This window comes from Macrobrachium nipponense, chromosome 21 (genome assembly GCF_015104395.2).
Source record: "Macrobrachium nipponense isolate FS-2020 chromosome 21, ASM1510439v2, whole genome shotgun sequence".
NCBI lineage: Eukaryota > Metazoa > Arthropoda > Malacostraca > Decapoda > Palaemonidae > Macrobrachium > Macrobrachium nipponense.
Genome location: NC_087212.1, coordinates 45466963 through 45493295, shown reverse-complemented (window position 1 = coordinate 45493295; position 26333 = coordinate 45466963). Strand labels below are relative to the sequence as shown.

The following is a 26333-nucleotide window of genomic DNA, read 5'->3' as shown; positions in this document are numbered from 1 at the left end:
GAACCTTCAGATTAGTCTTGTTTCTATTTAATTTTTGCCTCTCTTCTGTACCTTCCATTCACACAAAGCCAGCTGTGTTTAGAGTTCCCATTTGACTGATAAACAGGCAATTGTTCTTGGTTTTTTATTGAGGGATTGTTGATTTGGTAACAAACCTCCAGTTCATGAAGCACTTAAAACTGAACCTAATTACAAACACTAAACTGAATGAATAAAAAATATAAAAGCTAGAAATTAATTTTGCTGGGTCAAAAAGGATATGCAAAGAACCGTTAGTACGTACTACCTGCACTGTATGATGGAAATCCAATTACGTGGTCTCCCCTGACAGGGAGGCTGTAATATCAAACTATATTATGTAAATCCTTAAAGCTAACAACAATTCATCAAGGTTAAAGAGGCAGTAGAAATGTTTCTGTAGCATTTATTGACTATGTACAATCATATAAAAATAAACTCCCAAAATGCAGTGACAATATATCACATATACAATTAGCTAAGGGAGATAAACAGATGGGGGGATGTAGTTCTTAGCTTTTTCCTCAATAAGCTCAACACAGTTGATGGCAAAAAACAAACTTGAAAATCTTTACAAAATGACATGATGACGAACAGTTAGTAAGGCCCGTTTAAATAAATTCACTACAAACTTACCTCTTACAACACCTCCTCTGATTAATCATCTCAAAAAAAAAAAAAAAAAAAAAAAAAAAAAAAGGGACAGATCATTCAATATGAGAATCTTACAAAATGGCAACCTAACTTCGTGCTCACAAAATGGTTCACTTGACTTTAAAATTCAGATCACAGTCCTTACATTAGGCAGGACCAAAGGCCTAACTTGGTGATGGCTACACCTTTACATCCTCAGGGGAATTACATACTACTGGAAAATCTAAAGTGGTTACTGTATATCAGTGGAAGAGTTTAATTCATATAATATATAAATTACAAATTCAACAATTTATATACATAAGGGTACTCAAATCATCCATTTGCACTCCCTATTTTATTGCATTATTATCATTTGGGACTGTATGAGAGTATTAAACTAAGGCATTCATAAAAAAGGGAGTGTTTCTGATTCACACTTTACAATTTGCATAGATTAAATTCATTATATACTAATTTAACCCATGTGAAGCACTAGATGATGATGATGATGATGATAATGATGAACTGCTTGATGAACACTAGATGATGATGAATTGTAAAGCAGCTAAAGGCAATCTCAGTGGCTTAACCTCACTAAGAGCAAAACATACATTTTCTAATGTGAGTTTCATAAATATTTAAAATAAGCACTTTTTACATTTTCATGATACAGGACAGAATATTTCACAATACGTATTCACATTGTTAGTGGTGCTAGTTGGTGGTCTTATTGAAAGAACAGATTATATTTATCTAACTGGGTCTTGTAAATTTATACAGTTGTTAGAATCAGTGTTACTATTACATGATAATGGAATGTGTTAAAACAAACTAGGTAATAAAGTATTAGTCAAAACAAGATATAAACAAATGAATTTTAAATGCTATTATAAGTAAATTGGTTCTTGACCAGAAATCAACTTTCCTCAAAATCAATGGGCAATTTTATGAATGAAACCGTAGGTTTCATGTTTCTGAGAAAGTATCAAAAAGGCTGGACAGTGTAAATTAAATATTTTTGAGCAACACATGTTCCCATGTTAAATTCATAAATTTTGTTGTATTATGTGAATAGCCTTATCGGTTTTAAAAAATTTTGTTTTGTTTTGCCGATTAGTATACGGTACATACTTGTATATGGTATACATTATCAGAAATTAAGTACAATTTTTTTTATCACATACAAGCCATAGACTTTTATGTGTAGGTATTCCTCATCATGAGCTGGAATGAGTCACTGAAACTTGGTAACAATTGACGGGGGTACTTCAACTTATATGCCTTCTCCCAGCACCAATTCCTTCAACTTAAGGGCCTAAGTGTGGTGGCCGATTGGGACTAAGATAATCAGCTCTGGGCTGCATTCACAAGAAAATTACAAATCACTTTTCAAATTCGAGATTTGCTCCTACAAGAATACAACTATCATCTTTTATGTAGGAGAGAAAGCATGATCACATGAGCAATGATGTCTGCAACTTCCTAAGAAATTTGACATAGAGATGACAGACCGATAAGGCCTCAATGGAATTATCATTCTCAGAAAACTCAGAGGAACTTAGTGTTGCCCTAAAGATAAGGTTGTACAGGATGGAAAGCAACCAATCATGATGACTTCAGATAACAGCTTAACAACAACACACCCCCTTGTTAAAAGGTCAAGTGAAGGCACACCTTATGAGCTGAGGCTTCAAGAAAGGATGCCTAATTGTGTAGTCAAACACTTATTCATGCTGACTGATGCTTGAAGAGGAAGAAAAAAAAAGGAAGAAAAGACAGACCCTGTCACTCACCCATTCAGCTGCTAGTTATCCTCTCCCTAGCATAGGAAGAAACTACTGTCCAGATCATTATTCTCCAATATCCCCTTCACTGCTCCTGACTGAACACGAATGTTCAAGAGTAGGTTAGGAATGGTCCTGGTAAATGAGAAAATTGATGGCATCAGTTTTTAAAATGTCTGTAACCAACCTGAAGGACACAGCCTGGCTACTGGAAAAGGGAACTGCCAACCTCAGCATATGCTACTCCCTTCTTCCTAGCTGGAGATGGAAGAGGAGGCTGAAAGGTATGGGAAGGCTCCTGGCCCTTTCTAAAGGAAAAAGTCGGGGTTCCTTGTCTCAGTTTTGTGGAGATTAGGCACCTGTAGGCTTGGTCATAGGTCCTTTGAGGACTTGGAGACCAGAAGCTTGATCAAGGTGCCACTGTTGTCAAAATTACTTTACTCCAAAGCTGTCATAACTTTAACTCTTCAGAAAGTGTGAAAAAGATCCCACGAGTGATCCATTCTCCTGAACAATACTACTCTTGGCCAAACTTATCAAAAGAGCAGACTAAGAAGCCTAATTATATTCTGGCATATAAAACTTATTTTGAAATGTTAGTGGCAATAAAATAGCTTGCTCAATCTGTCAAAGAGCAAGGAATTTTCCGATATGCAGATCAAACTGTTAACTTGATTCAGAACACCATGAGCAACCAGCTATTACGACTGCCTTCACCTCCTGAATGTATCCTAGAATATACTCTATCAACAAGATGTGCCCAAAATGAGGGGCAGTGACTACTTCCTATAAATAATTAAATTCGTAATAAATTACTACTACTCATTCTCTGTTCCAATCTTGTTTGAAGGAGTCCTGAAGAAGAACCCTCAGGTACTAACAGATTTCCCAGGAAAAGGTTGCAGAAGACATGAAAGAAAAGGAGGGATTGCACATTCCTTATCACTCCGTCCACAAGTCTTACTCTCTTCCCCTACAGCAGATGATGTATTGAGGCAGGAAACAGCAATCAGCATCAGACTTCTTTTTCTATTTAACTTGTCAGAAGCACAAACAGGGAGGAATCCAGGACAGTCCTTGTGTTTCAGAAATAAATGTACGGAGACAGTGATTCAAAACAACACTCAAGAGAACTGTGCGGTGACCCTACCTACAGAAGCACCCACTAACCCTCTGTAGGCGAGTGAATGAATACATTGCCAGACCCTGAAGGAGGAAGGCTCTTAATGATGTCTAATGCAACTTCTTGTAGGAGGACTTTTGAGAGCACCTCTTCCTCCCATGGAAGAGCTTGAGGAGGATGAGGGTAAACAGGGTTTTTCTTCTCCTTACTCTGTAATAAAGTTGTACTCCCTTCAGGGAGTAGCATCTCAAGAGTACAGCCTGTACTAAATATCATACACTCACATCTAGGTCGGAACTTTCAGAGAGCATAGGCCAATCTCCTACCCTAATGAACTTAGCCACCTCATGAGAGCAGAAAATAGGGAGTGAGTGGGCCAGTCTAAGAGGGAAGTGCTGAAATCTATCTAAAGAAGCTGACTAACAACTGTTAGCCCTCCTTCACGGCTGCCAAAACTCTCCACAGCAAAGTAGACTAGCCAGCAAAGTCCTTGCAACAGTTCAGAACAGTAAAACTATTTCTTGGAAACTACAGACAAAGTAGGAAAACCCCTGCTTGCATCCTTCATACCTTGCTGTTCACTTTTATGAAAGTTGTTTCAATTTGACAGTAAAAGCACACCAAGAGGTCTTAACTTAAATACAAAGAAAATGTGCTTGGTGATGGCAGGTGAACGAAGGGCTTCCCCCAAACTCACCCACCTCCACCAATGAACTATCAGTACTAAGTTCCAACAACTGACTCAGCACACAATGAAGAATACTCCTATATAAAAGGTGACTCTTTGTATTCTGGTAGAAACAAAATTGTACAAATAAGCTAGAAGACCTTGCTCTAATATTGTACTAGAACTAAAACTGAGCTATTATCATTAATTAAATTTCTTTAGATGAAGAAATAAGGTATACTGGCATTATTTGCCTAAAAAACTGTTCACAGCTTACAAACATTAAATGTATGAATGTTCTAAAAAAGTTTATTTTTTCATAATTCAGATAACTACAGCTAACACTAACTATCAATAAACAGTATGAAAATTTATGCAGTAAACACTAACTATTAGCACCCTATAATCTACAAAATCCTACAAAATTCACTAATCAAACAATAAAGAAGAAAGTTAGCCACCCCTACAGGAGGTATTAGGCAGATTGTACTGCAATAAAAAGTTCATATACACTGCTAAATTTCAAGACACATCCCTTCACATTAGCATCTTGTTTAAACCATCAGTTTCTGCCTTGATAACATAACTTTTTACATATCACTGCATTTATCAGCACCACAGAGTATCAAGCTTCGAACAATGGCATATTATATCTATAAATTTCTGTTACAGATCTATACTTACAAGAAATACCAAAATAAAATAATTTAGCTTGAACAAAATATAAATGTATAATTTAAATACTATATAACTACTGTCTACATTATTCAATTATTAAAAATTTACAATTAACAACAATAAATTTTATATATATATAGGTACTATACTAGTATTACTGTCTATATAAAATGACTAATTTTCACAAGAATATTGTTAAGTGATGTATCCATACATTTTATTACTTTTGTCACAACAATTGCTGAAGGGAAAAGAATACAATTGGGGCATTTTCCAGCCTAAAGCCAATTTCTCACACCACTGGCTTCTCTACTTATGCAGAATGAAGGTACCTTGCTCTGAGCTCTCAGAAAGAAGGTAGGTAATGAAGTACTACATATACTAGGACATGCTGTCATTACCCTCTCATATATTACAGTATCCTTTGATAGAATTTATACCATTTTATATATGTATGTATGTGTGTGTATATATATATATATATATATATATATATATATATATATATATATATATATATATATATATATATATACACATACTATATTATTTATATTGACAGACAGGTGGTCAAAGTCACTGTCTACCAATGTTTCTGAACTAGCCAAATTGTTTGAATCCTGTCAAGGATGAAATACTTATCAATGATGATCATCCTTGGGTGTAAGTTATTCCTGAGGTATAGTGAATGGGATATTAAGCGATATTTATGGCTTAATAATTATGAATATAAAAAATCTCAAGTGCTTAAGTGTCAAATAATGTTTATATGTGTATTTATATAATATATGTACAGTATATTAGCCACAATGACACTAAACTTCCAGAGAAGTCTAAATCACTGTAACTATTAGGGATACACAAGTTCCTGGTGAATATCACCAATACATTTCATATCTATCCTCATGGTGAAGCATAAAGTACTGAAAAACACCTACTTACAATGATGAGGATGGATCTACTTCTGCTCTTGTAAAATGTATCAGAGTTTGATGGATATATGTATGCATATATAAGCTGAAATATATGCTTATTCTCCAGATCATAGTTGGACAGCACTAACCTCTTCCTTACTGGTGGGCATGGATTCAAATCTCACTAAGAGAGAGCTTCTTCATCTACTTCCCACATGGATTAAAGGCTTATAGTGTTTTGCAAATGCAGAAAGTGAGAGGAAATGTAAGGAATTATGAGTGTACCATTGCTATTAAAATGCATACTTCTGGTGAATATAAGCAAGTTAGATAGATATATATATATATATATTATATTATTTTTTTTAATTTTAAAGACTATATAGATATATATATATATAATATTATATATTATATATATAGATATATATATATATATATATATATATATATACACACACACACGCATTTATAACATGCACAAATACATACACATATACACAAAATTTATACTTAATGGATTTGACTCCCATATTCTATCATCAAATGGTTTAAAAAGTACTTCTACACTTTTAAAACCCTGTAACAGGAATGCTAAAATTCAGTACTGTTTATGTAACTATTAAATGATACAATTTTAACTTTTTCCTCATATACTTCATATACAGTATCTTTAAAATTCAGTGTTTCATTAAATTACAATATCACATCATTATTCAAGTATGATACCATACCACAGTACATTCAAGACAAGCCTATTCAAAAGATTTCCCTTGAATGTTTTTTAAAAATATCTTGAGCAAAAAACTGCAAAATTGGTCACTTTAATGTGTTATTAAAATTAAGGGGTCTCTTTTACACACTGCACAGACATAAAATTGTACAGCTCTGTAAAATAAAAAGGAAAACTTTCCATGTCTAAAACTTTTAAATAACAAAAGGATAAAAGCACTGAACTTTAATTGTTCACAGTACATTAGCTATGGCATAATAAAATTTGTCAAGTTTCTAAGAGGTAACTTCTAGGGTACACTTGATAAACAAGATATTGATACTATACATGGCTTGGGAAAGTAAGTAAAAGCATTCATTATACATTAACATTATTAAAATTAATTATATATATATATATATACAATATACCTATCGTTAAGTGCATTTCACTTTACATACGAGTATTTTCTGAGCTTCCGTGTGGATCCATATCTATAACATATTCCCCTCGACGCCCATCCTCCTCAGCTATTGTTGTATTTAAAAGGGAATTATCCCCTGAGGAGGACCTTCGACGTAAGGCACTTGGGTCCTGTAGATTACAAAAAATGTATATTTACATCATCAATAATCACATGTTTTTCAAAAAAATTCTCAATAAAGGGAGATGCTATAAAATAAATACTGCAATATTCTCACAAATACAAGATGACAATGTTCTAAAGGCACTGCTCACTATCAAAATTTCTAATAAAACAATGTGAATTCAGAATCCTCTCTAGAAGTACTACTACAATCAACATTCAAACTTGAAAAGTACAGCACACTTTACCATACCTGATTGTGTGTAGGACTAGCTAGGGGTGAAATGGGTATTTCTTTCAAGGAATTACTTCGAGAGCCTTCTTTTAGGGACCCTCGTCTTGAGCTGGGGACACTGTCTTTCAAAGATGACCGTCTTGAATCAGGGATATTATCCTTGACGGATCCCCTCCTCGATCCTGGTAAGCCATCCTTTACAGACCCACGTCTAGATCCAAGGGACAAACTGCTACTTGTGCGTTTTGCAAAGATGTCTCGTATGTTGGGATATGGCTGATCTTTAATACCAATACCACCTGTAATCAGAATATTAAAAAAATGGTTAACCTTAACTACAAAACAGAGCATGTACTTCCCTTAGTAACAATACTACTCAATCATTTCTCATTCAACAAATTATAAAACTGCTTTTGGTATTAGTGACTTTGCTGTTATGGCGTCAGCTTACAATGATGTGGTAAACCAATTAGTACAATTTAGAAACAGGTAAAATTTACCAAAAGATCTTTAACTATGCTACTATCACTGTGAGAATGAAACTAATAAAATAGGAACTGATTAATTTATCATTCCTTCTCAATTTAAACTGACTGTAGTATAAAACTGCCAATTCCTTATGCAAAAAACAAGTTCCTGGTTTTGATAATAGAGCAAACCACTTACCACTTTACTTCAAAACTGGACTGAAAAAGTAGGCATGTACATACCACTAAACTGTTACACAATATAAACAAAGCAATAATTATTACATGCTGTCAGAGCCTTACATAAGAAGGTATTTGAAGGGGAGTAGTACCCAACATATTCTTTGTTAGAAGCCCATGCAGGGAACTCTGACTGCCTTAAGGGTTTGTCACAGATATCCTCATCCTCTGGTCTCTTCCAGGGAAGCAGAATCTCAGCCATAGTTGGTGCAGTATTACTATCATCTGAAAATATAATGTATAGCAATACATTTCTCATAAGTACTTCGTAAATACGGTACATCACATGATTAGTCAAACTTTAATCGCCAGACAGTTACGTACTAGCAACAATACTGAATTATAAAATTTAAGTTAAATAATTAGTATTTTTCAAAAGAAAAACCCTGTTCATATGGAACAAGCCTACAGGGGGCACTTTACTTGAAATATGGTGTTCATGTACAAGACGAATCGTTTTAGGGTAGTAATGCATTTAAAAATCACTTTTCTAAAATGCTGTATTGTAAATAGTATAGATTCTGCACGTCTACGGCCCATTCACAGACCGTCGTCAGTGTCATGGTTTCTTAATGATGTTCTTAGGTTAGCCTCGGAAACAGACAACTTCAAATGTGATTACCAAACCATTTTGCGTAAAACTCTGTTCTTATTGAGTCTAGCTTCAGGTGCCAGAATATCAGAATTGTCATCTTTATCTAGAGATGAAGCGCATATTGAGTTCCTTTCCTCGGGGGACGTGTTGCTTTCGCCAAATAAGCAATTTCTAGCTAAGAATGAAGACCCCTTGATGAGGTGGTCTCCATGGAAGATTGTCCCGCTTCCGCAGGATCCATCGTTATGTCCTGTTAAAACTCTTAAGGACTATTTATCTAGGACGTCTACCTATTCCGAAGGCCTCCTTTTCATTAGAAAAGATGGTGGTACACTATCTCTAAATGGCATTAGGCAGCAGATTTTATATTTTATCAAGAAAGCCAGCCCAGGGTCATTTCCCAAGGTACATGACATTCGGGCAATAGCAACTTCTGTTAACTTCTTCAAATATATGGACTTTGATGATCTGAAGAAGTATACTGGTTGGAAGTCACCCTTGGTTTTCAAAAAGCACTACCTTAAGTCTTTAGAGGATCTTAAATATCATGCAATAGCTGCAGGAAGGCCAGTGTCTCCTACTGCTACATCATTATAGTACCGTCCTTGTGTCATATGAATCTTTTCAATTATGCCAGCCTCATTAACATTTTACCTACCTCAGCAAATGCCTTAGCTATTAGAATAAGTGTATAATCGTGTATAGTTTTACGTACATACAAATTATCTGTAATTATTTTATTCTGTATGTGACTTGTTGCAAATGTTGCCACATGTTTTGGCTATATAGTATATTTTGTAAATAAATTGTATTTTTTCCAATTCTAAACTATTTTATTATTTCCTTTGATTTCATTAATATGATTTTTCCTTTCAGGATAGTATAGCTTGGTGTTTCTCTGGTACAATTTCACGGAGCGACACGGCTGAGCCCAGAAAAGGGATTTTGACGTAGGAAAAATCTATTTCTGGGCGAGGAAGCCGTGTCGCCCAGTGAAATCCCCCCCTTTTTTCCCTTTTTCCCCCCCTTGCTGTGCACCAAGCTTCTATGCTATCGATAAGTATGACGCCGCAGTCCCCTTCAACAGGGTAGCTGGGTGTGACCTATAGGTCGGCTCCCCGTTTTCAGGGTCTTTTGATGAGGAAAAGGCTAATTGGAGGGGTTGCTGTGGTAGTGTTTTAACACTCGCCCCAGTTCTATACCGACACCTTTTATTTAGGTGAGCCAGTCAGAGACTTCTGACATGTCCAATTTAGCAGTTCTCTGGTATCATAGCAATATTTTACTAGAAATAGTGCTAAAGAGGACACATTTCACTGGGCAACACGGCTTCCTCGCCCAGAAATAGATTTTTCCTACGTCAAAATCCCTTTTTTAAGCCTTATCACAATCAAGTTACAAGAGATTTCTATTTTCCAGACAAAAAATATTATCTTACCTCCTTCATCAACAGCTAAACTATGCTGCCGTTGAACTTTTCTAGCAGACGTTGGCATATCCTCTGAAAATGTATGATAAAATCAATTAATATTTCTAGAACCAATTATGACGAAACACAAAATCCATGCGATACGAAGATGAATGATTGCACATAATGGATGAAAAAGTGACAACATACCATTTACATATCTCTTCCATGGCAGAGCAGTCTCTGCAGCTGTTGGTCCTTTCTTTGATTTCCTATTGTCTGGCTTCTCTGTTGCTGAATCTGTAAGTCATTTATAGAACTGTTATATAAAACTACAAGAAAACCTAGCAACTTGACAGGATACGAAATTTACCTACATTTGTCAAGCAATGACAAGACCCAACAAAGCTGTGTAGAAGATCCTAAAAACAAAATATGATATTGTTATGATACAATAAAGTTTGTTCATACTTACCTGGCAGATATATATATAGCTGTATTCTCCGAAGTCCGACAGAATTTCAAAACTCCCGGCACACGCAGTGGTCGGCCAGGTGGTAGTACCCATTCCCGCCGCTGGGAGGCGGGCGTAAGGAACCATTCCCATTTTCTGTCAGATTTTTTCTAGTGCCACTGTCTCCTGAGGGGAGGTGGGTGGGCACTTTGATTATATATATCTGCCAGGTAAGTATGAACAAACTTTATTGTATCATAACAATATCATTTTGTTCATGAATCTTACCTGCCAGATATATATATAGCTGAATCCCACCTTTGGAGGAAGGGGGAGACAGATTCGATTTTGGGAAACAATTTCATATATATGATTGATATTTTGGTTCCTTAACTGTTAGCATAGCTGACTTCGTGAGTACCGTCACCCAAGTCTGCATCTGCTTTACTAGAGACTCCAGCTAGGTAGTGACCTGTGAAGCTGTTGAGTTCTAGAGGATCTGTCAACGGGGGCGTGACCACAATGCAACTAGATCCTATATTATAGACCTCCAATTTCGGTACTGCATTCCTAGAGGTGCCAGCAAGGACGTGACCTGTGTAGCTGGTGCGCTCTAATGAACTGTCACGGGGAGCGTGACCACAATGTGACAGATCATATAGGTGTTGTTTAGACACCGAATGCTGTTAATGCTTCACTGGAGGTGCCAGCAAGGACGTGACCTATGTAGCTGGTGCGCTCCAGATGATTTGTCAATGGGGGCGTGACCACACTGTGACAAAAACATTTTACCCTACTATGAGGGCGAAGCAAAAACATTACCACCTGACCTAGCCTATCTGGTTAAACTTCGTAAAACCAAGGCTAATGGAGGGAAGGCCGCCTAAGGCGGCCTACCCAAGACCACAAAAAACTAAACACCTACATAAACATAATAAAAATAAAAATAAAAAGAAATAAAATTAAAAAGTCCAAACTAACATATTATTTTCTAAAAGATAGGAAGAGTGCTACTCTCTGTCCCCAATATATTGTCTGCTGCGACATATGGGCCCAAAGAGTAGCAGTTCTCGTATGTAATCCTCACCTCCCGAAGGTAGTGAGAGGCAAACACTGAATTACTACGCCAAAATGTGGCATTCAAGATGTCATTGAGTGCCATGTTCTTTTGGAAGGCTACCGACGTAGAAATAGCCCTCAGTCCATGCGCATTCACCTTCAACACTTTCATATCACTGTCTTGACAGGATGAATGCACTTCCTTGATGGTGCCCCTCAAGAAAAAAGCCAAAGCATTCTTTGACACTGGTAACCTTGGCTTCCTGACCAAACACCACAAGTTATCAGAAGGACCTCTTATAAACCTTGGTTCCTATCTTTTCAGACGGAGGGTTGACTTCCTAGCTATTGCTTAGGATTCTGCTTCGTCTCAAGAGCCTCAGCGAGGATGTGACCTATGGGTAAGAGTTCTTGTGGGTTTGCCGATGGGGTCTTATCCACTTACTCGGCAAAGCCTAACTGGCATTTGTCAATGGGTGCTAATCCACTCATATGACCATATACCTATGCCTATTAGCATAATTAAGGAGCACAACACCGATCCCGATCACCTGATCCTAACACGAGGGTTAGCGCTTAATTTTAAAAACTAGTTAAGGATCAGTGTCGGCTCCCTATCCCAGCAACGTATCCGCAGACACGAACAACCAAGAGAAAAGGATCTCTTGTAGGTTGAATTGACATCCTTCGTGTAACGGGAGGTCAAACACAGAATTGCATCTCCCGTAAGTGACAGCTCATATGTCCTTTATGACATATTGTTATGGAACCAAGAAGAATTCATAAAAGCTCGCACTTCATGCATAGGTTCAAACGGAACTGGACATGAGGAACTTCAGAACTACATCCAAAGTTCCAAGACGGCAACTTGGGTTGTTGAACCTTCATCGTTTCGAAAGATCTCAAGAGATCGTGAAGGTCTCTGTTGTCCGCCAAGTCCAGGCCTCTGTGCCTAAAGACAACTAAAAGCACACTCTTATAACCCTTGATTGTAGAGACTGCAAGTTTTAGATCCCTTCTCAGAAAAGGAAGTCAGCAATCTGGCTCACAGGTCGTGGTGGAGGAAAATGCCGTTCTTCTTGCACCAACTCCTGAAGACTATCCACTTCGATTGTACACTGCGTTGGAAAACGCTCTTCTTGCACTGGCGATAGCTTTCGCCATTGACGTATAGAAGCCTCTCGCTACTGGCCAACTTTTGGATAGTCTGAATGCAGTCAGACTCAGAGCGAAGAGGCTTCTGTGGTACCTCTCGAAGTGGGGCTGTCTGAGTAGATCTGTCCTTACTGGAAGCGTCCTCGGAAGTCTACTGCAAAGGCCATGACCTCTGTGACCACTCTCTCGCAGGCCAGAACGGGGCGAACAAAGTCATTCTCGTCCCTTCCGACACCGCAAACTTTCTCATGACTTCCCCTAAGATCTTGAACGGGGAAAGGCGTACAGGTCCATCCCCGTCCAGTCCCAGAGAAGTGTGTCTATCGTCACTGCAGCTGGGTCGAGTACTGGGGAGCAGTACATGGAAGCCTCTTCGTTCTGGACGTCGCAAAGATATCCACGAGCGGACGTCCCCATAACCCCCACAGCTCTTGGCATACCTCCAAAGCAGAGTCTACTCGGTTGGCAGAAGTTGACTCGTCTGCTGAGGAGATCTGCCCAGACATTCTCTACTCATGCTACAAACTTCGTAAGGATCATGACGTCCAGTGCCCTTGCCCACAGCAAGATCTCCTTTGCCAGAGCAAAAAGGGACTGAGACTGTGTTCCTCCCTACTTCTTCAAGTACGCCAGAGCTGTGGTGTTGTCTGAGTTGACTTGGACTATTCGACGAGAGACTTTTTCTTGGAAAAAACTGGAGAGCTAAAAAGATGGCTACCATTTCCTTTAGGTTTATGTGCCAGGACACCTGTTTCCCCTCTCCAGGTGCCCTGCCACTTCTTTCCCCCTAATGATGCTTCCCATCCCGTGGTGGATGCGTCGGAGAACAACACTAGGTCGGGGCTCTGAAGCTTGAGAGACACGCCCTCCGACAGCTACACTGGATCTAGCCAACATTTCAAGTGATGTTTTACCTCTCCTGAAATTTCCAAGATCATGTGTAGATTCTTGGTTTTTTTTTTTTTTTTTTCCAATTGTACTTGAGAAAAAAATGTAACGGTCTGAGGTGCAGTCTCCCCAAGGAAACAAACTTCTCCAGCGAGGAAATGGTCCCCAGTTAGACTCATCCATTCCCTCACCGAGCACGAATCTTTCCTTAGGAAGGCTAACACTTTGTCTAAAGCCTTGCTGCTGACGTCCCTGGACGGAAAAGCTCGAAAAGCCACTGAATCCATCTGAATCCCCAGATACACGATGGATTGGGTTGGGATCAGATGTGACTTTTCGAAATTCCCCAGTAGTTCCAGGGACTTCACCAACGATTAAGTTGTTTGAAAATCCTTCAGACACCGCGTTTGAGTGGAGGCATGAATGAGCCAGTCGTCCTTCGAAGATAACAATTGCGAAGGAGGAGACTGAGGGGCGCAGCCTGAAACTATTCTTCAAAAGAGGCTCAAAGCCATCGAACCAAGACCTCTTCTTCTTCTCAACTGACACACGTTCGGGAAGATGGTAACTGTGCTCTCTAGACAACCTCTGGAGAGCTGCATGAAAACTAGAGAGCAAGGCAACTGGCGAAAGAGCGGAACGAGGAGAAGGAGAAGGGACTGCCTGTACTCTTGATTGGCAGCCTATCATCCTTCCTCTCACGATGTGGCTTTGCCTTTCTCACTGCAATCAACAAAACAAGTTGTTGTTGCAAGACACAATCATCCTTTTCGATGGAGAACATTCCTTCTCAGGCAAAAGGCTGATCCTTTGAGAAGACGATGGGCGAGGGGAAGCCCTCCTCCTTCTCACATGGACCGCCAAGGATATATCTTAGGAGCGCCGAGAAAAAGCGTCAAAAAAGCATACTCATCGGAAGACGTCCTCTCCGGTGAAGATCGCAACACAGTAGAAAAGAGAGAGGACGTGAAGCGTCCCCTCCCTGAGACCCTACATCATACATCTCAGCTCTCTTTTACTGCAGAAAGTCTTCCAATTGCCCAGGAGACGACTGCAAAGCAGAAGGAGCTAACGGACGAGAAGCGTCCCCCTCCGAGGAACCAAAGACGACGGCCGCCTGTGCGACCTATATCGTCTTCGTTCTCCTCAGAGGGAGCGAGACCCTCCGAGAGTTCCAACTCCTGCGCGGGGAGGACGTCTCTGAAGACTAAAGTAATCTTTCAAAGATTCAAATTCTATGAGATTATGAGCCATGACATACCTATAGACGAATCTTGACTATGAGAGATGTTTCAGAATCATTTCTAGATCATCTATGCTATTCCAGTTTTTCTGCAGGAAAAACTGGAGAGGTGTGAATTTCAGTCTATTCAGGGAAAACAAACTTCTCCAGCGAGGAAATGGTCCCCTGCAATTCATTCATTCCCTCACCGAGCATGTTTCCTTCCCTAATAAGGCTGCGATTCACTTAAACAGGAGTAATTTGAAGACACTGTAGAAGATTGTTCATTGTTTCTTCCTAAAAGTCTCCTTCCTGAGATCCATTACTATTCTCTGATTCTCGGCGAATGTCTGAAGAAGCATTACGTTGTGCGTCCATCCAAGCGTCCTGCCGAGCGTCGCGCTCGGCGCTGTCGTATTTGGCAGCGGAAGGAGTCCCCTTCATAATCGAGCAAGGGACGTCTCGGCGAACTAATTGACTGCATCTCTTGCACATCATTCTTGTTTCGAGGGAAATCATGTGTGTTATGCCGCCGTAGACTCGGACAGAATTCTGTTACCATGCGGTAAACAGAACCGAAAAGGTCTAATACATATAGATATATATACATCATACATTTATACATATATAACCATACATATATATATATTGCTACGTATATAGAACGCCTCGCCTTCCCAGCAGTGTTTTAGTTATATTTAATTATAAAAGTAGCAGCCATGCTGTCTCCTGAAGCTACTGTTGTTGGGAGAGTGGGTATGTCATAGGACTGATATTTCCGGTCTGACGGAAGCTTAGGGTAAGAGAGGCAGGTCACAAGAGTAGCTAGGCTTCGAGATGGATTTTAGGGACTTCTACAATAAGACCTATTTTCCTTCCCAATTTGCTGGCGTTGTGTTTACCACCTTTCAGGCAATGCTCGAGGCGGTTTTTGGAAGCCCCGTGATTCGAAAGCAAGGAGTATCGCTCTCAGTCGGCTGCGGGACGTGTTCTCGGACAGAGGTCAAATTGCCAGCCTCCCAAAATATGGCCTACCCACGACGCACTGGTGGACACGAACCCCAGACCTGAACAGAGGTCGGACCGCATTCTCCTACAAGGATACACAGAATATTGCATAAAGGTACGTCTGAAAGTGTAAACTTCAACCCAGCACCTTTTACTACCATACGACTCTTGCTAAATTCATTTTCAATTCTTATTTTTTACCCCTTCTACATCAAAAGCCCTTTGTACTCATCGGGCCACGTGCTCCCCTTTGTGACTTGTTAAAGACCAAGCTTTCGTGTATACCTCAGTGAACCATTCGAGTTTACCTTCCCCAATGTTAGGGAATTAATCAGCCTTAATCAAAGCAAGAAGTCATTTTTTCTTTATTGTCGTTTAATCTGGGATTCTTTTCCAGATTCTATGAGTCACGTGCCGTCTCTCTGCCGCAAGTGTGCATTAACCAAGTGAATGAAAATCAGCTTGAATTGAATGAGACTATAAGCCCCAACGTGGGGCCCATATCATTTAACTTTTCTCCAGGCCAGCACGGGACCTTTCTGTTTAAATAAATTAGTTTTAAAGTAAACGAGCTGAGTTTTCTGGCGACCTTCCCCTCTAAAGAAAGAAATCAATAATAATCAGTTTACGGTAAGTTCAAGCAATTCCCTCTTGAAATCCCTCAATCATTTCTGTTTACGTATCTAGTCTCTCACAAGGCCCTATATACGTAATATATATATATATATATATATAATATATATATATATATATATATATACATATACACATATATATATAATATACACATACTACATACACAAATATATATAATTTTTTTTTTTTGTTTTTTTTTTTTTTTATGAAAAAATTCTTTCGGCAAAGTGAAGATGTTCAGCCATGTATGCTAGAATTCCCTTCAACCCGAGGCTAAGGCCGTGATTGTAGGGTAGAAATACGGTAGTCCGTCAATCCCGCAGGAGAGAGAGAGACGTAACCTACTGCGCATAGCAGACAATCAGATGGAAACTGGACAACTTAGCACTGGCATTACGCATTAGTGACAGCAGACTCTGAGAACGTTCGTCGTTCTCGCACTGCTCTGCGTGAGTTGCCACCTACACTATTCTACGAATGAATAGGTTTACTATCATTATAGAGCACGAAACAAACCAAAATCCATCAAACTAGTATATTTAAGCGAAACTGAAATTTGCATAAATATAAAAGGCTAACTTGGTATTGTCATAACAAAAATACCTTAAATGTTTAAAAATAGGGAAACCGGCAACCCCTGAATAGTTGCAGGGAGAACCGATTAAATGTAATAAGAATAATCGTACTTCTCGGTTGTCCTCCGCCCATAGGAGTAACTATGGTATGAGTATATAACCTTGAACCATACAACAGTTTGATAGTAATATGACGTAAGGGCAAAAAATAATATTTACTATGATACAACATCGCTTGTTCACCTTTACCCGGCAGATATATATATACATATATCGACTGGTAAGTTTTATGAACAAACGTAGAGTATTTTAGACACCCTTGGACAGCTACCTCCCTACTACATTCTGCCTCACCGAGGTAGGGAGAGCCATCACGCGGTAGTGTTTTGTCAATGAGAAATTATACGCTTACGCGATAGAATGAACACTCATGGCATTATCACTATTCTTCACTACACTACTATTAACTTTCCAATGCAAACATGATTCCAGGCTACGCAGAGATTTAAGAATCACAGATAGGGTATTACCCTCCAAAGACACTATTGTAGGGCCCGAAGGCATCACAGGTCTTTGGAGGGATAAATTCTACTGGACGGGTAACTTGTGTTACACGCCTGGAGGAAGACCTCCTTACACTATCACGTTCTAGTTTACGTACCTATGATTCATAAGGCCTTCCACGCAGAATCAGACATATTTTCACACTCGTTGCAGCGCTCATCAAACATACAAACATGTTTCCTACAATTCGCGCACACTGTATGAGGGTCTACCGAAGTTTTCGGGGTAGCCTAACCTTGCATTCTTCCACACAACAATCTGGCTAGTCGAACTAGATCCAGACATCGTAAGTTTAAGGAAAAATCAAGCCAAAATAAAAACAATCCACAATTAGCGTATGCCTAACCACCGATCCTAATCAAATAACCAAAAATCAATCGGGATACTCAAGTGACCAAAAGAGTTCCAAAATCCAATGACGGAGGTGCAGAAAACACTTGTTGTCTGCACCGGCGACAGAAAATATCTGACAGAAAATGGGAATGGTTCCTTACGCCCGCCTCCCAGCGGCGGGAATGGGGTACTACCACCTGGCCGACCACTGCGTGTGCCGGGAGTTTTGAAATTCTGTCGGACTTCGGAGAATACAGCTATATATATATCTGGCAGGTAAGATTCATGAACAAAATATTAATTAATTTTCTGACAGGCAACATACTTGCAGTCACAAAAATTAATGTATGAGCATATTGGGTGATCATATGGAGTTTTAAATAATAATTTTTGCTTGAAACATGGTTTGGGCACAAACGTTAATGACCTTCATTGGTCAGGTTGTGTAAACATGCTTCATACATTCATCATCATGACCTACAGCAAAACAAAAGATTAAACTTCAGTCAACTCTACTCATTCTAAGCCGAGGGAAAATTACTACCATCAACTTGAGATTAGCCAACACAAAAAAATTCTAATTACCTTTGTCAGGCATGCTGAATAATTACAAATTAAGTACAGTTCCTAAAGTAGCATCATGTCAAGATTCAACTACTACTTCTGGAATAATAGCAAAACCAGGGGCCCTAAAACTATTTCTTCTTCATTAGTAACATAACTGGGATTCAAAAATGCAAGATGAAAGGTCTGATTGCAACTTGGATAGTAATGACATTTGAAAAAGGTGCTCAAAATTCAATAATATAGAAGACATGCAGAAAAACTCCAGCCTGTCATTCTACCTAATTTACATGAAGACTGACACATACATTGAAAAATGTAACAGACTGACCAAAAAATCAAAATATTACTAGTGCCCAATGCAAATGGTCACTATTAAGCTATCCATATAACTTGCAAGAAACTGAAAATACACGAGTTGTGAACTATCTGACTAGATGGCAAACTGAACTACTGTAAAGGAAATAATCTTATATAACAGATATATTCACATGGACTACTGAAAAATTGATATAATCATGAAACTTGCCTACTAGATGGAGGACAGAATTATCTTTGCCTAAATGTGAGGCAAGAGAGACTACTACCTAAGTGACTGACCAATCTAGTACAAACCTAAGATGGGCTACACAGAGTGAAGAGTAGCCCAACAGATTTCATGAGACTGACCAAGAACGGTACTACCCTAAAATTCATCTGATCAATGATCTTTCTTCCATTCTGCAAAGTGGTCTTTCTTCCTCTGTTATTGGAACTGTGGGATTTCAGTTATCTTAATGAGTTCAAGGAGAGAATTCCTAATCCTCTCAAGAACACTTCTAACACACCAGGCCACCTGTTCCTACATAACTACTGTGAAAATTATTTATCCTAAAGGTTACTCCGTTCAATGAATTTGTGCTTCCCAGCTTTAGAATTCTCTTCCTGCTTCTTTTCACTTTTCTGCCTTAAGAAAGCAGGCAATACATATTGCTTCTTTTGTGGTTAAATTCCTTTCTTCTTTTCTTTTCTTTTTTTCCCCCAAATCAATGCTGAAACAGAAAAATATCAGACTGTCCCATTGGCCTTTGCACTAAAAAAAAAAAAAAAAAAAAAAAGAAAAAAAAAAAAAAAAAAAAAAAAAAAAAAAAAATCTACAATTAGAGTATCTAATTTAACTGGAACATTTACCTTAATGAAGTTCTAATTCTTCCTGTGTTTACATAGGATTACGACATTAACAATATGAAGATTAATGATAGTTTATAGCATTCATATCATTACGGGTCTTACCAAAACCTAGTACAGAAACGATTATCAACCAATTTCATAAAGGAAGCTGACAAACAATGAATAACCTGGGTTGCTTGAGTCTATACAGCAGTAATCAGATGCTTCCTCTACAACATCTTAGTGGGTCCCATAATGGAACTTCATGACTGAATGTATGGCTCTTATTTCCAGTCTTCTGAAAGGATGGCTGACTGAATCTGTGCCCAAACTGTATGCAGTACTTAATATTTATATAAAAAAACAAAAGCACACCATGCCAACAGTATACAGTATATGTAGTTTCTCATTAATATACGTATTTTTGAAATCAATGATGTCCATTAGATGTTACATTGACAGCAATTCAAATATAACATCATGCAGTATCTTCTTCACAACCAACTACATAAAAATTCTTGTACATGAAGCACACATTACTGTATGTGACACTGAAAATATAAAAAAAAATCTAAGAAAATTAAGAGTCAATGTTGAAATTATACAAAACCCCTGACTGCAAGATACTTTTAGTACATAAAGATGCTACAACAGATGCTTTGAATAAAGTTGCCACTGGAAAGAAGATTGTTGAAAGCAACAATCACATTAAAAATTGAAACCGACAAATTTTCTTACTGCAAAATCACTGAAAGCAAAAGCAGCATTCTTTCTAGGCTGACAAGAGCATGGTTATACTAAATGCTACCATTACTACTGTATTCTATAAAAGCATATCACACTCAACAAAGGCATAACTACAGTCTGTCTACAAAGCTCTATTTGTGAGTTGAAGCTTCCAAGAGACATATATTCGGAACCAAATTCAAAATGACATGACAAACATTCTTCTCTAAATTGCAGCCTTACCTGTGTTGTTACCATACTGGTAGCCTGGTGCAAAGTCATATTCATCTGGTTCGAAAGCCGGGTTGTCACGAAGCACTTCCTCCATGTAGTCTAAGGATAAGGTGGACGTTTATACAAACACCATGCAAAACTAATGTCAGCAAATAAAACTAAAATGATTAGCTTTAGACTGTGACAGAAATCTCCTGCAGTTACTGGACAATTGATATCATATGTATGCCATTGTCTCACAGTTGTGCAGTGGTGCATTTGTGATGAACTGCGAGTACTGCACTAATAATATAAATCTGTTTATGGTACAAACATTTACTGAACTATATTTTTTTTTGCTAAGAGCGAATAAAAACAAGCATCAATCTTCATGATTACGCACATGCCTAAGAATTTGGCAAAATAAAAGAAAAAAGGAAAAAAAATTAACTGCACTATATAAAACCACCATCCATGCAAGTAATTGCTTATGAAAACTGTAGTACTCACCATTTTTTAATTTGATGGCACTTCCATTCTTCTGGTACTGCATTTGTGGAGTGGACAGCATTTTGTCTCCCTTGACGTTATTCTCCGCCTGAAAAATACCATGCTGCTGTAAATACAGCCCATTTTCTTTAGCCATCCTGACTTTACAACTCAAGATTCCATCCTACCATTAATTAGCCAATTACTTGCACAAGTATTAATTGTTATAAGTACAGGAAAATCCAGAAAAAGATGCAAAAGAAATTTCTATAAAGAAGAACTTTTAATAAAGATTTTATTTACAGTAAAATAAAGAATACCATTTAAGTTGCTGAGATTATCAAATCAAACTGTGAAGGGAGAAATAGATATCAAAGACTACTATTTCCTTTTGTTAGAGAAACTAAAAAAGTCTTGTATAACAGCCCAACCACCTTGTAGGTTTTATAACAGAACTTACTTTCTCCTTAACCACATGCACTTCATATACCCAATTAACTAACAGGGGTACTATCATGGAAACATTTATTTTTTACCAACACCTATGCAAATTAGTCCCATGCCATACAATTCTTCCACCAACTCTACTGAAATATGGGAAGTGCTCAAATATTACCCATCACCTTCCACAGACAATTTCCATGCTAAAATTGATTTTGCTAGATGATATTTTAAAGAATATATTTTGTTACACAATCTATTAAGTTAGTAAAATACCTCATGACATCTACCTTAACCATGCATGCAGGGGCTAGTATAACTAAAGACTTTTCAAATATTTTACTTGATATCCAAAGCATTTACAGTACATACTACTACAAGTATGTAGTTTTTTTTTGTATATGTTCAAGATACATACAGTTTAGTCTTTTAATTAGGAAGTAAATCTCCTCAGATGTACATAATACCACACACCCCATTTAAGAATAGTTAGGGAGACACTGCTCATGCTTAACAGTTTATTGTATAAAGGGATCAAGAAGTCTGAGTATGACATAAGAACAGGTAGAAGATATCTGTCATTTACGAGTACACAGTAATCACTTATACATGTTGATCACAGTCACAAAAAAAGGATTAAGGAGAATGTGGCATAGAAGAAAAGTCAAGAAATGAACAAGGTACACATCCTCTAGTTACAAGATCACCATGCAATTTTTATATGAAAATCGTAACTAATTAAATAAAAAAGGACAATTCTCAGTCAAAAGTGTAGTTAATATTGTAGAGTATTGAGGTAGCAATGTGTGCTACTGCTAATGATACACAATACACAGATTCTAAAGCAGTTTTTTAGTAGGTCAAATACATGACTAAGCCAACTTTGTGGTTTTGTTATGGCACTTGTTCAAACTTCACGAGTACCATCGAGATCCAATTTGCTGCTTGCATGTCAATGCAATTACCTTGTTGTAGGCCTCCAGCACATCTATAAACTGAACGATCTCAGAGAACTCCTGAGGAGACAGATACTCTTCACTAATGCCACCATCAACACGACCCTAAATTATCAGTTTACATTAGAGCTGTTCTGAATGAACAATATAGGCCAAGGGGAATAAAGAATAAACCATTAGGCTCCACTTATAAGAAAACATGCATAAACATCACCTCACAGAGAAACTGAAGGAGCACAATATATATAAAAAAACTATTCAGTTAAATTTTAAAAAATTATTCTTTACTACATGCCCCTTAACATGAAATATTTGGTTATATGTATATTCGAATATTCCATTCAACAGCATGTTTTGTTTTTCATTTTCAACTTTAAAACATTCAAATAAAGGAAAGGAAATTAATTATAAGGAATCACAGCATTAGAAAGAACTCAAGAAAAATTGTCACCCAAATCTTTTGAAAGAATAATTTAAAATAGTTTAGCCACCACCAAAATTTACCATCTCACAACAATTTATTCCTATGTACAGTATTGACGAGAAATGTTATAAAAGTTTGCAATTTAACAAAAATTAAACAAATTTCATGTCCCATAAAGAGACGTCATTCCTTCATAGATGATTTTAGTAACACACAAATACCAGTTGTCGCTAAAATAAATACGTATGCATTTACAAACAAATTAAATTCACACTTTTAAACACTTATTGAAAAATTCAAATTTTCTTCTTCACACAATCTTTCAATCAGCCAAGTATCAAATGATATGAATTCATCTCTCCCCAGGCAAAGTAAAAATGATGCAATGGCTTGAAAGGCTAGCTTCCTTGGGCACATTGTGAATAAGGGTGCAGGGCTTGCGGTATCATCCCTTGCAACGATATATACACAAGTACCAAAGTTCCCACCCTTTTAAAACAATCCCCTCGTACCACTTGCAAAGGATGTTGAATTACCAATTGAAACTGCTGTCTTGTGAAAAAAAACACATCTATAACTACGTATTCTAATCTGGTGCAGGCGATGATGAGCGTACTGTGACACTTCTATGACAAATATTAGTCTGGTGCAGGTGATGAGGAGTGTAAAATCTAATCTGGAAGGTTTGATGCAGGTGGCAGTAAGTCACCATGCAGTTCATAAGCTACCATAGTGGATGAGTTGATGATAAATTTCCTTTACAAAATCCTCCCTGAACCATAGGCATGGCTGATCTCTAAGAGAATACATAACACATAACACTTCCTTTCAAATCAAACTCGGCCTAACATATGGTCTGAGGTGTATAGGTAGGTGTGCATTCACACATACCTAGAAAAAATATGAAAACTAAGTATTTAGCTGTTAAAACAACAAAGACTTTTTCACTTTGAAAGAAGCAGTAACCTAAGAATGTGATTACATTTCTTAATTTTGACCAAAACCGTATTTATGTATCGAGATAATGACAACAAAGCAAAAGTGTGTGCCATGTCAAACACAGAATGACAGACTGAAATAAATTCTATAATTTCATATACAATTCCTTTTTTAACAAAGAAGCTGCCATTTAAATAATTTAATAAACACTGGTAAAACCTTTGTGCCGCCCCCCCCCCCCTTTTTTTTTTTTTTTTTTTTTAAATCGTAAGCTCCTTTTTCAAAAGCATATCTTTTAAATGGAAGTGATTGATGGGTTTGAGGCAACTGACAAAAAAGAAATTTACGTATCTTTAATTTGCAAATTTAAGAGTCAATAAAATGATAAAATGAACAAACTTTTCTCTCTTAATACCACATAAAAGCACATACACACACACAGTCTCAGAACCTCTGGGATCAAGATCGATATTTTCCTTTAAAAATATTGGAATTTTAAACAACAGACTACGAAGAGTACAAAATTAGGTTTAAGAAACCATGAGTCAACCAATTAACTGTTTATGTGATCTTTTTAACTGACTAATGACAACAATGGGGATGTTATAAAATCCTTGGAACTATATATGATGTACAGTATATGATTTCATCATAAGCTTTGGCTTGTTTACCTCAGCATTAGATTGACTTGACAGTATGTAGCCTATCCTATGCACACTAAACTTACTAATATATAGCCTGGTGATCAGGTGTGCATTAATTTTTCTATAGTGTAATCAGCAATATCCTTGGTAAATTACTGCCATAACTTTGGCATCCCCATCAACCTCTTTGATAACTTTCCTTGGGTATTTCTACAGAAGCAATCCGCACGGACGGCAAGGAACGTAACCACGGATACGACATCCACTAGGGATTGGGGCGTCCAATGTATTTCGCCGTGTTTAATACTGGCCCCCGGGGGGTTAATTACAGTCATCCGAATAAATATTACTTAAAATTTTTGTTCAGTAGGTAAAATTGCATAGAAAAACCGCAACTGTCAGAGTCTAGGCCGCCGCGGATAAGTACCCTAGATCTACCTCCTTCAGAAATTTAATCCTCATGATGTTATCTTTCAAGATGTGGTAGCCAAAACATGTACCAAGAATGTCCCCAATAAAACAAAAACAAAAAACCTATACATATATCTCTTTCCCGTATTCATAAAAGGTCCCCTGCCATTGTTTGCTTGCCCTTAATTGTTATGTTGGAAGAAAATAAACCTGAAATGCCATGACATAATAAGACTTGCTTCACACACACACACACACACAGAATATCAGCAATTTACTCTTACAGAAACTTGCAGACAAAACCATTCAAGAAGAATTTAATCATACTATTCTGCTTCGTATCTCAATGAAACATCTGAGATTATGAATCAAACTGAGTACAGCTAGATAAGGAGTCTAAGTTACCAAGTTACCTATTCAAGTGGGGGGAAAGTAATGAATTATATCAAATGGCCAAATATACTGAGCATTTGAAATTATGTGTCAACTTCTATTTTTCATTCTCATTTTTTCTGCTTCAGGAAATTAAGTGACCTTTATTTTGGAATACGAAATTATAAATAACTTTATCTTTCAAAATTAAGGACACCCAATTTCCTGAAGCAGAACAGAATGATAAAGAAAAATAGATATTCACATATTCCAAATTTAGCTTCAGGAATTATTCTTCAACTGCAAGACTTCACTGAAACAGCCTGCACTTCAAAAAGCTATTAGATAGTTTTCGAGTACCTATAAGATAATACAGTTTGAAAAAAAAAAAAAATAACAATTATGTATAAAAAAAACTTACTGGTTTCCTTGCTTTCCTGTTCCTGATATTGATGTTGCGGACATACTGGCGTGTGTGAAGGTAGACATTATGATGGTTGACATCACTTGATGTCTGTACGTCGTCATCCTTGACAGCGTGCCTTTTGTAAGTGCTGCCACGATGCTATAAAAGAGAGACACAGTTAAGAGTTCAGTTAATTTACAAGATGATGCCCAATCTGTTACGATAGAGAGTTTCAATAAAAAGTACTAAGCTTTTTTACCACAATGAAATTAACAATTATAATGTCAAGTATTGCTACAGCACTAACTTCTTTGGAGTTAATTCACAGATCTTGCATCATTACATATATGTTATCAAAAATTCTTGCTCAGATCACAGATAATACTATCTTACATACAATAATTATCTGGCAACTATTCATCTTTTTATTTACTTCTAAGATTATTGTAGTCTAAATAAATGACAACACATTTTGCTGTCCTCAGCAAATGAATGTCAACAACATAAACCACTTCAAGAAGTCAGTAAAATTAAATGAATTAACTTTTTCTTACTCACCCTTTTCATTGGTTTATATTCATCAGATAAGAGGTGATGGTATTTGGCGTCATTGATGTCCCTTGCTGTAGGATTGTACTCCAA

General features: G+C 37.4%; 1 protein-coding gene across 4 annotated transcripts in view; it reads right to left on the bottom strand.

The window, feature by feature from the left end:
• Nucleotides 1–26333, bottom strand: part of LOC135197994 (Na(+)/H(+) exchanger beta-like) — a 264191-nt gene that overhangs the window by 3189 nt on the left and 234669 nt on the right. Inside the window, exons 11-20 of one of the 4 annotated variants that reach the window (XM_064225318.1) lie at nt 26250–26333; nt 25707–25850; nt 22505–22600; nt 21120–21207; nt 20640–20729; nt 10274–10363; nt 10094–10156; nt 8124–8285; nt 7372–7652; nt 6994–7126 (exon numbers count right to left, since the gene is read on the bottom strand). The exon at nt 26250–26333 is cut by the window's right edge and continues 46 nt beyond it. In XM_064225318.1, the coding sequence (XP_064081388.1) occupies nt 6994–7126; nt 7372–7652; nt 8124–8285; nt 10094–10156; nt 10274–10363; nt 20640–20729; nt 21120–21207; nt 22505–22600; nt 25707–25850; nt 26250–26333 (1231 nt within the window). Of the gene's footprint in view, nt 1–6238; nt 7127–7371; nt 7653–8123; nt 8286–10093; nt 10157–10273; nt 10364–20639; nt 20730–21119; nt 21208–22504; nt 22601–25706; nt 25851–26249 lie in introns of those variants that run through there. The other 3 variants (XM_064225320.1, XM_064225321.1, XM_064225322.1) reach the window with 3 other exon arrangements.